The sequence below is a fragment of the Eulemur rufifrons genome, chromosome 27, assembly GCF_041146395.1.
Source record: "Eulemur rufifrons isolate Redbay chromosome 27, OSU_ERuf_1, whole genome shotgun sequence".
Lineage (NCBI taxonomy): Eukaryota > Metazoa > Chordata > Mammalia > Primates > Lemuridae > Eulemur > Eulemur rufifrons.
The window spans coordinates 30601852-30613771 of NC_091009.1; the positions used below are offsets into that span (position 1 = coordinate 30601852).

At 38.4% G+C, this 11920-nt stretch overlaps 1 protein-coding gene across 4 annotated transcripts in view; it reads right to left on the minus strand.

Annotated features, from left to right (window-relative positions):
- The window catches only part of PPP1R12B (protein phosphatase 1 regulatory subunit 12B), a 171581-nt gene extending 163267 nt beyond the window's left edge, over positions 1-8314 (minus strand). For 3 of the 4 annotated variants that reach the window (XM_069459707.1, XM_069459705.1, XM_069459706.1), the window contains exon 1: positions 7871-8279. In XM_069459707.1, coding sequence (XP_069315808.1) covers positions 7871-8161 — 291 coding nt within the window. In that variant the 5' untranslated portion in view covers positions 8162-8279. Of the gene's footprint in view, positions 1-7870 lie in introns of all 4 variants that reach the window. The other variant, XM_069459708.1, reaches the window with a different exon arrangement.
- Positions 8315-11920: the final 3606 nt, after the last annotated feature.

The window sequence follows — 11920 nt, forward strand, 5'->3', positions numbered from 1 at the left end:
ATTTTTAATAGATATTCTTATAATAATTATATTAAGAAAATACAATGAATTTACAAGCTCCCAAATCTTCTCCATTTTACCATTTATTTGAAATGACTATACAAATGTCATTTCTGTGTATACCATGACATGAAAGAGGTGGGGAAGCAATGCTTTAGCCATTATCTCATAATGAGTAGGTGCAGAATTCTGCATGTAAAAATCACAGGAGTGATAGAATGCTAAAAGAAACCTACCCTACAAAGCTATGTATCTAATAGGCCTTTAAAAAATAAGCAGGTCTAAATGGAAAGGTGAACCAGGATTTCAAAAATCCACATAACCTAGGTAGAAGACCAGAAGCTTCTGAGTCTGACATACCTAAGTTCAAGTGCCAGTATAACCTGTGAGTCCTAGGTTAGGTCAAATTACCTTCTTTGATTTTTCTTCCTCATCATTAAATGGAATAATACCATCTAGCTGGTAGAGTTATTGATGTAAAGATAATTTTTAAAAAGTAAAATGCATAGTGCAACATTTAGTAAACAGTGGCAGTCAGTAAACAGTACTATTATAGTTATGAGACACCATGAGTTCAACTATGTTAAAATATTTGTAAAACCTAAGATGGCCTGAGAATGAACAAAGAAAAATAAAAATAGTTGATTTGCCAGTGTGGCATTCATACTAATTAATCATTTTTTTCTCTTAATTAATTTTGCTTTACTGGTATCATATTGCTCAGCAGTACATATAGAGATGAATAAATCAAATGGGTAACCAATTCTTAATATTAAGAGAATCCTTAGACTAATTCCCTTGCAATGTGAATAATTATCCCATGATATTCCTACTACTTTGAAGTTTTTGGAAGAGAAATACAACCGTAAGGTACCATCCTTCTTCAAAAGTTCTTCAAAAGAATTTAGAGAATATTTTGTTTTTGCTCAAAGTTATTTGCAAACAACTACACTCTCATAGAAAAGAGTATCAAGCAGAAATTTGGTATTTGTTTTGTAAATAGAACATTTCATTATATTTTATTTCTGTGCCATGCTTAAGATATTCCTTTAGCTTCTTTCTAGGCCTAAAATTTCTTGTTTGTAAAATGACAGAGGTAGATCAGGTGGTGTTCTCTAATGGTTTTTTTGCTGTAATGTCCCAGAACTCCAGAATCCTCTCACAAAACAAATGCATATGGATAGTCCTGCAATTCTGTAGTTTTAAGTTGTCCTGTAATAGTTTTTTACTTTAGTGGTGGTCCCCAGAGCTGACGACATTATTGTCTCTTCCCACTGAGCCAGTGGACCCAAAGGGAGTTAGAGTGCTTAGAAATCTACAGAAGAAATAGCAAAATGATTAGTGATTTGGAAATTGATCTTAAAGGATGTGCCTCCTCACTTGGGTCCCTGGATTAGAGAAGACTAAGGGCAAGAATTTGATTTTCTTAAAATATACAATGGCAAATGTGTAGATAATGATCAATATCCTTTCTCCAGTTTTACTATGAACAGATTAATAGCAAATGGAACCAATACTAAATGAGAGCAATTTGGACCAGATGTTTATCTTTCAAATTCTGAGTTTCTAGTAACTGTGGGATGCCTGAGAGCAGGGACTAGGCCATCTTTACATCCCAGCATCTACAGCATCTGGCATCCAGGAAGTACTCAATAAATTGTGGCCAAAAACCATGTAATAAAGGATCATTTGAATTTTTTAAAGATTCAAACCACAGAAGTACATTACAGAGACAGAACATTTCTCTTTTCTTGAATATTAAAAAAATGAAGATAATAACCTTCTACAATAATTTAGATACCGAACAGAAAAATAAATTCACACTATTTCAAAGTTATTTCCTTATTTAAAAAACCTTTGAGCCTTGGTGATCCAGTCATGTCCTGGCTAATACACAGACAGAGGTGAAGCATGGCAGTCTCTGCTCTCACCTGATTGGTGCCAACCATAAATACGCTGCCTGTTTTAAATATCTATCAAACACTTGAAGTTCTAACAGTAAAATTCTCCTGACACTAGCCCAGTAGAGCAATTAGTGAGGCACGAACGGATGTGCCTCCTCACTTGGGTTCCTGTGCTGTAGGAATTCTCCAACAGGTGAAATGATTCTCAACAGATGGAAGGCAGTTTGGTCATCCTTCAAAATCACTTTCCATTACTCCTAGTGATTTATAACAAGGTGAGTCATTCTTTTGACCTCATTTTCCATGCTATTTACTGTCAAGGGGGTGCAATCTAAACACGGAGAGGAAAATCAATACAAGAAGCATGATTGTAAAACAGTGAAGCTGCATCCACAGGACCCGAACACAATCTGTTTTTAGCACTTTAATATCAAATCTCATAGCTAGACTAACCAACTTAAAATAAAATAAAAATAACTAACTAAAAAAGAAACCTGGCAAAAATGTTAAAAATGTTTTCTTTAAAAAAAAAAAAAAAAAAAAACAAGTACAGGCAAGGATGTGTTATGGACTGAATGTTTGTGTCCCCGCACAAATTCAAATGTTAAAATCTTAACCCCCAATATGATGGTATTAAGAGGTGGAGCCTTTAGGTCATAAAGGTGGAGCCCTCATGAATCAGATTAGTGTCCTGTTAGGAGAGATACAAGATTTTGACCCAGCTCTCTCTGCTCTCCACCATGTGACAATATTGTCCACTGGTATCCATGGGAGACTGGTTCCAGGACCCCTGCAGATACCAAAATCCATAGATGCTCAAGCCATTATATAAAATGGTATAGTATTAATAGTTGCATATAACCTACGCACATCCTCCTATATACTTTAAATCATCTCTAGAATACTTATAATACCTAATACAATGTAAAAGCTATGTAAATAGTTGTTATACTATATTTTTATTTGCATTATTTTTATTGTTATTTTTTTTTTTATATTTTCTATCCATGGTTGGTTGAATCCACAGATGTAGAACCCTCGGATATATAGGGCTGACTATATATTGCAAGAAAACAGCTGTCTGTAACCTAGGAAAAGGATCCTCACCAAGAACCCTGCTGGCATCCTGATCTTGGACTTCCACATTCCAGAACTGAGAGAAATAAATGTCTGTTGTTTATGCCACTCTGTTTATGGTATTTTGTTACAGAAGTGCAAGCTGAGTAAAACAGGGTGCGAAGAAACAGGAACTCATACATTGCTGTCTGGAAGGCAAATGGTAGAGTCACTTTGGAAAACACTTTGGTGGTTTCTTATAAAGTTAAACATTCATTACCACATGACTCAGTTATCCCACTCCTAGAAGTTTAACCAAGTGAAATGAGAAACTATGTTCCTATAAAAACTGGTATGCAAATATTTCTAGCAGCTTTATTTATAATTACCAAAAGCTGTAAATAACCCGTATGTTCTTCAACTGGTGAATGGATAAACAAACTGTGGTACATCCATATGGTGGAATACCACTCAGCAATAAAGACCAATGAACTATTGACACATGTAGCAACATAGATGAATATCAATGGAATATGGCAAACAAAAGCAGCCAGATTCCAAAGGCTTCATACTGTGTGATTCCATCCAGATGGCACTGTGGTTATGGGAAAAAAAAATTGATGAATGGCTGCCACGGGCTGGGGGTAGGAGGAGGGGCTGTCTACAAAAGAGCAAAAACAATCTTGGAGGTAACGGTAATGTTCTACATTTTGATTATGGTGGTAGTTCTATAACTGTATGCATTTGTCAAAACTCATAGAACTGTACACTAAAAAGAGTAAATTTTACTGTATACAAAGTATAACAATATTAAAACTTTAAAAAGAAAAAATAAACAATGACTTAATTTTAAGTTGCCAATAAAACCTGTCCCACCCTAACCTTCAGCAGAATTGTGCTTAATCTACATACAGACAGGTTGCCTGTTTAAAAATACTCACAGAGAAGAAGATTGGAAAAGCCCAAATGACAGCATGTGGTTACTCAGTAGACTTTCAGAATGGAGAAGAAAATTTGGCTAAGGAACAAATTAAAGTCACTTGTATCTGTACTACCGGAGGGGAAAAAAAAAAAAGCCTAACTTCCAAATCTGGCTTTGAGGTCCACTATGACATGGAAACTTGGGACTAATATACGGCAAGGGGCCAGGTGCCCAACATAGTCTGATGTATCATATTAACCAATCTGAAGAGGCAAACTACTAGAACGACTCCGGATGAATGACTGCTCTTCTAGACACACAAAAAACTCACAGGATTTTCTGAATCCTGAATTGCCAAGGGTCCTGACACTAAGTAGAATTCATCACTATTCAAGGTAAGGCAAAAGTAACTTCACAGGTGGAACTATGAGAGGAATAAGTAATGGACGTGGACTAAAAGACAAAGGGTTAAGAACACAAGTTTTATTTTACCACACAAGTGAGCACACAAAACATACTATTTTCTATTAAACTGAACACAGTCATCTTAGTCACCTTCTGTCACTCTGAATTTAAATTGCTCCGCCTATCCTTCTCCCCTTAGCTGTCCCTATCTTCATCTCTCTTCCAGAGAAATATATAATTCTAACCTCCTAGAGGCTACAAGGTCAGACAAAGGCAACGCTAGAATGACTGAGGCTCATTCAACAAGTTGATTTCCAGTCTGAGGTAACTTAAGGGTCCAAATTTGGACCCTTGAGACCACAAGTCAGCCTGAAGTTCTGAGTCAAGTACAGAATTATTCTAGTCTCCTCATTATCCCTCCAAATGAAGACCGATCAGACTGGGCTAGAGATCTATCAGTATCCCTCACAAAACTCTTGCGGCACTTATACATTGGCACAGATATAAGTGCCAACATAGTATATGCTGAAGGAATAAGCAGGCATTCACTTTAACGAATCTTAGAAAATCACTTTTCTAAAAGCAAGCACCTGCTTCATACAGTAGTTGAATACTTTGGTTGATACGGTTTCTAAGAGCCTGTATCTAGGCTTAAAGCAGTCACAATTACAATGGTAAGAATACCAAGACAGGTGCTAATAATCAACTTATTAAATAAATAAAAGAAATTTTTACAGGTATCAGCCCACATAGAATTATTAACACACATTCCTGCCTTATAATATGTATATATAAATGAAATGGGAATTCCTTTGTGAGCAAGCAAGTGCTTTCAAGGGTTATATAATCAGATTAACACCTTGTTCATTAAGGTCTTTAGGACACTAAATGCATACACACCAAATCTTAATTTAGTCACCAAAATTTAGTCTGTATCAGTTTCCAAGGCTTTCATTGGAGCTGGTCTAACCTTTGAGATACTTCTTATCCCAGTCTATTTCAAGTCTTATTAATAGGCCCCCTGGAGCTTGTTATCTTTGACTCAAGCACCTCGTGGTCTCAGCAAACGCTGCCAAGAAAGAAGGTCTCTAAGTCAAAAGTAGCATCAAGGCACCACAACTTGCAGTGCCAATTGTCTACTGTGACCTTGGGGGAGGAGAAAAACTGTTCCTCAGTATAATCTGGGGGTTTCTTCCACATGCCAAGATGATAATCCACAATTGGTTAAGTGGCCATGGTTGAAACCAAGGAAGCAACTACCAAATAATTCATATCATGCTTATAAGATAGATGGATATTTTAACTAAATAGTTCAGGTAATTATAACACTTACTCTACATTTCACAGAAGGAGAATCAGTTGTAAAGGTGGTGGTTCTGCTACTGACTGGTGGCTCTAGTTTTACATTTTGAAAATAATCTTTTATGTACCAGTTCATGGAGAAACACACTGTAAAAGAGTTCCTAAGCCAATAAAGGCCCCTTGTCTTGATTCAAAAAGATGGTTTCTCAACAGAAGATCTCAAATCTTTGAGCAGCTTAATCTTAAGCTGAATTTGTCTAGTATTGAATATACCTGCTCAGTTCAACTCATTGCTAGCCCTATAAATGGGGAGGAATGTCTATATTGCATTTACAGATGTTAAAAAAATAATTCCATACCTGTCATCCCCTTCTCCTATTTCAAGAGATTACTGAATGTGAAAAGCATATTAAGTGAGAGATGTTACACTTCACAATCTAAGGTGTCCATGAAGAGAGAAGGAAAGGAACCAAGGTGGTCAGTCTCAGGAGAAGGGCTCAGAAAATTGGTTACCTGGTATGGGAAGGAGATCTACCATGAGTAACCTCAAAGAAGGTGCTTTTCTCAGGGAGATATTAAAATGTGTATGGTAAGGACCAGACTCAGCTAGCAATATCACTTTAAAAGAAACAAGGCTACTGAGTTACACTTTCTTAGTGTACTATGCTTCAATAGAATAGTGATTCAAAAAAGGAACCCAGCTAGGAGCAGAGAGCTGGATCCTGTTTCCCTATCCTCTACAAATCCATGAAATGCTTTCTTTCAGAATCCAGAGCTCAATCTCCTTCACATTCCAAATACATGGGAAAAATAAGAACTCACCTTCCCAAAGAACTCAAAAAGTTTAAAACTGAATGTGGTTCTCTCAGCTTCTCTCTTATTTTATATTCAGCTCCTTATTAAGTGGGATATAGTGCTCTGCAATTTAAATCTGAAAAGTCCATGCCTATGAGCAACTTCTCTCCTTTCTAATCTTGCACAAGGAACAATTTTTCTGAGTGTCAGTTTCCTCCTCTGTAAAATGGGAACAACACTACCTGCCACAGGTACTTCAGAGAACCACTGCTGAGACTCTCATGAGGTAAGAGACGAAATCAACTCTAAACAGCAAAGCACTCTATGAATATTGGTTGTACTGTGAGGCACTGTTATGAGCAGAAAAAAATGGATACAAAATAGGGTGAAAAGAGGAAAAGTTTCTTCCACCTGAAAGAGAAGAGTTGCAAATGAGGTGAGAAGTAATTTTAAGTCACAGGCTAAATATATTTAGGGAAGTGCTTTGACATAAAGTTGAATTATTATTTAGAAGTAGATTCTCATGCCAACACGTTCACTTTGCACAGAAGGCAGAAGAAAAATACGAAAGATTAAGAGTGGGTGTCCAGCTCTCAGCTCACCAAAATAACTGATGAAGTTCCATTTGGGGAGAGAAAGTGTATTTAGTTATGACAGTCAGTATATACAGATCATTGTTGCATAAGGTGAGAGAAGAAAAGGTGTTATCACCAAGCACAGATCATCCACAATTCATACACTAGAGCTATATATAGGGCATGTGATTTCTATAGAGGGCTTTAGAATAAAAGAAAAATAGAAAGGCTGATCTATAAGGATCAAACAGAGGTAATTCAATAGTTTAGTTCTCCATAGGAAGCTCTTAGGAAAGTAGTACTGACGGGAAGAAAATAAGATACCCATAACAGTGAGGTCTGGGTGTTTGAAGAGCTATACCCAGGAGTAGGCACAAACTGTTTTGAAGCACTACAAATCAGCAAAACAAGAGGTGTGGTTTCGGACTGGCCTGCCTTAACCCAGCATAGGGATTTACTCTTTAAGTGACCTAAGACATTCTATAATGGGGCCACGCAAACAAAAAACGGAATTTTCTAAAAGGACATTAGACAAACGACACTATGCATATGAGTGACGTGGTGTACAGGCACGCCAACTAGACATAACTTATCTAACATAAGTTAACTAATTTATAGGGACACCACAGACAAAATCACCAGTAACCATGACAACCCAAGTAGGTGGAGGGAAATACAAACCCTGACCAGGCTGCAGGGTGACACTATTCCTTCAGGGAAAGACCCTGGGGTCAGAAAAAGACCTGATTAGTGGAGGAAGCTGGCCAAGAATGAAACCGACTAGCCCAGAGGGGCAGTGTCCATGCAGGAGGGCTCGGAGGTGACACTAACACTCTCCATGGGGTGGCTCTCAGGGTCACAGGCTCATCCACAGGGGGCTGGGACGCCTATCAGACGGAGCTGGGAGTTACCTGGTGAAGGGCTGTCAAGCCGTCCACGTTGACCGTGTTTATGTCGGCACCTCTTGCCAGAAGCTTTTTTACCTCGTCTGTGTCCCCGCTAGAGCAGGCGGCCAGGAAGACAGCACCATCCTCGAAGCGGACCCGGGGGCTCCCACGCCTGGTCAGCGGCTGCCGCCCCGCGCCTCGTCGCTCCGCGGGCTCCTGCTCTGTCAATGAGCCCCGCCAGCGCCGAAGCTGCTCTGCCCGCCGCATTCGCGCCGACTCTGCCCGCTTTCCTCCCAGGTGCTCCAGCTCCGCCATCGCTCCGGCCTCGGCCGGCGCTGCCGAAACTACAAGCACTAGATTTCTGCTGCGACTAGGGTAACCGCTGCCGCGTCCCTCAGAGCGCTTCAGCCAGGAGCAGAAGGCAGAGACCCCCGCGCCGCCATCTTTACTCCTCCCGCCACTGGCACCGCCCACACGCTCCCTTGGCTTCAACACGCAGGCGCCGCCCGGGCCTCCGGTCATCACGGGACTTGTAGTACACCGCCTGCCCCGAGGGCGCCGCGTGGCCGTAAGGGAACTACAAATCCCTGGATGCATCGGAAAAGGGGTGAGGACCGGCGGCTGCCTCTTTCGCCGCGGGACCTAGCGGGGTCACCTTTGCCCTAAAGCTGGAAGTGTCTCCTGGACTGGCGTCAGCCTCGAACTCCAAGCATTTTGGGAGTCGTAGTTTATTCTCCTTGTGACTACTAACTAATGTTAGCTCCCTAATTATTACATCAGTCCTTCAGAGTGAAAAGGGACGGTAATTATCTCTATTTTCTAGTAGGGAGAACTAGACATAAAGTACCTGACAGACTCGAATCCATGTCCTGGTTCTAAATCTGGAGTTTTGTTAACATGCGTATTAATCACAGTGAGAATGTGAATGTACGTGGGAAGCAGGAGCATACGTACACATACAATATTACGTGTATTACATAAATACTTTCAACATGGACACTTATTCTTGATCTTGAAAAGGATGCATCCAGCTGCAGTGAAAAGAGCCTGAGCTTTGAATGCAAATTGAATTCACATCCATAGACAAATTACTTGACTTCTCTGAATCTGTTTCCTCATGTGTAAAATGGGAATAATGATACCTCACAGGGCAATCGTGTGGATCAAATGAGATCATATCCGCAAGGATGCCTAGATTATCCCTGGCACATACAGGCTCTCAGTAAATACTAATTTCCTTTCTTTCTCTCTCCTCTTCTACTTTTTTCATGGATCTTAAATTCTTACAAGACAGTATGGATGTTTTGTCTTCCATGATATTTTTTCAAAGTTAAAGATACTCTGGAGCATACTAAACTTCTATGGCAGCAAGTAGGACAAATTTATATTTACCATGAATTTGGTTATAAAAACATATAGCCCTGGACAAAATATAATTAAATGTGTTATCCATAATGAAAGAGAACACATACAAGTATTCGATTCTTTAAACTTTTCTGTATGTTTGAAATCTTTCATTAAAAAAATGTTATAAAATGATTAGGGCATTGTAAAGGGAAACTTTATTATATTCTATCATGTAAACATTTGCCTGTTCCTCAATTTCCTCTGAGAGGAACTGGAAGTCTTATACATTGAGGAAATCAATGAATCAATGAATTCAGAGCTTCAAATGAAAAGTGACATATAAATGCAAAATATTATTATATCGAATAATACTGTGTCTATCCACCATATGCTTTAGTTGGATATTCTTACATACATTTTAAATACCATTAAGCCTTTCAGCGTATTTGTGAACTATGAATAACAATCTACATAAAAATAATCAAGGTGTGATAATATTAATACACATCATATAACCTTGTTTTCCTTGCTACATGCATTTATTTACAGTCACTGTGGAACTTGTCATGTCTCATCATTTATTGCAACCAAAAATTCTTTATGAGATTTACTTTGTAACTTATCAACATGAAACCTCATCTTATTCCAACTCAGCCTTTTGCTGGTAATTAAAATTGCCCACAAGCTCCCAAATAGAACTCTCTCTAAAGGACAAAAGAGAAATTGCTGTTAAATCATATAGGAAAGAATTCTTAGCTAGAAGCGTAACCCTGTTAACATCATTGTGTACCATTTTAATATTATGTTCCTGGTATATGATAGCTATTCAAAATATATATATATATATATATAAAACTTTATATTTTATTGACATACTGTTCTTCAGTAAAATATAAAGTTATTTTATATTTAAACTTAAATATTTATACTTAAGGGATTTTTAACAAGATAGAAGGCTGTAGCTATGTTGCATGTGAGGTGATGGCAGCTTAGACTAGAGTGTTAGAGGTGGAGGTACAGAGAAGCAGCTCGTAGAGCTGACCAGACTTGGTCAGATGTGTAGGGGGGTCTGTCCTATGGGAGGTATTTTTTTCCTACAACTATTCCCCAAGTCCATCTCTCACTTCATGTTTGGGTTAACCCAGACCAGTGAGCACATGGCATTCCCCTGGCCACAGGGATTGTTTTCAGGGTGGTCCAATCACAGGGACTTTTGTTCCATGGAAAGTAGAGCCCTCTGTCCTGCTAGATGTGAATAAGAAAGTATAAAACCACGCCTGCTGCTGGTAGTCACCCTAGGAGGGAAAGAAACTTAAGAACAGCCTAAGAGAAAGCTGATGCTATGGATGGTAGATGGAAAGAGACCAAGATCTTGATATTGTTGAGCCTCTGAACTCACCAATCCAAATGTTCACCCTGCCCCTGGACTTTCCATTTAGTAAGGCAATGAACTTTATTATTGCCAGTCTGACTTGGATTTCACTCACAACTGAAAGATTCCTAACTGATATACTAATGGCATCTAGGAACCCCAAATCTGGCTTCTATATGCATGAGTATAGGAGATAAGCCTGGAATAAAATTAATTCCTGGGATTTAAAAAGAGAACAGTAACTGATTTTGAGAAGTAGATTCAAAAATTCTGTAGAAGTTAGAAATTTATATCTTCAGCTTATGCCATCACCTGTCATTAATGGATTATATACTCATATTTCTTATCTTCTTTGCATGAGTTCAAATACTATTAATACATGTGCTATACGGCAGGCTGCTGCTGTATAAAGGGTACAAGGTAATTCATAGGTAGGTGAATGGGAATTGCCTATTCAGATGCATTTTCTGTGCGTGGTGCCTAGCCTAGGTATGAAATCATCACTGCTGCATTGGGATATTGACAGTGACATCACACTCACATTTCTCTGCTGGAGCAGGCCTAATACCTACATTCCTCAAGTCTTTCACTTAGCCTGGGCAACCTTTTCTAACTTCAACTGATTTCTGCTCAAATCTATTATCTCTGTCATTTAAACAAAATTATAAGGACTAGTCAAGTGTACTATAAAATTATCAGTAGGTTATTCAAGTTTGGCACTTATTGTTCAGAGTCATACTTGCCACGAAACGATGCTAGGGAAAGGAAGGGATTATAACTATCCCTATTTAAATTAATCCCATGTCTGATTTTCTCACCATTACATTCTCAAACACTAGCACAATACTTGGCACACAGCAGGTGTTCAATAAATTATTTGAACAAATGAAACTTATACCACAGTAATTCTGACCAGCTATGTAAATCACAAAAACTACAAGCTGCAAAAAATAGAAAATTAACAAAAGGGCATATTACCTTCTTCCCACATTATTTTAAGACCTCTAAAAAGCTAGAATCCCTGAAAGCCCATCGGTAATTGAATTGTTCCTAACAACTATCTTACATTTATGTCAAACAGTCAGTGTCCCTCGTGATGGTGGTAAGCTGAAAAGTAAAGGACAGCAATTCCGAATATTTTAACATTCTGATTATATAGTTTCCCGGCCAGTTCACTCCCAGAAACACATTCAGGATAAACATACCCAACATTAAATGATTATTTATTTTTCAGGTTTAAAAGGTTTCAAAATATATATGTACAAGACAAATAAAACAGACTATACTCAGAATCACTGTAGAGCAGAATACATAAATATGCAGGGTCTTTTATAGGACACAAAAATTATAATGTC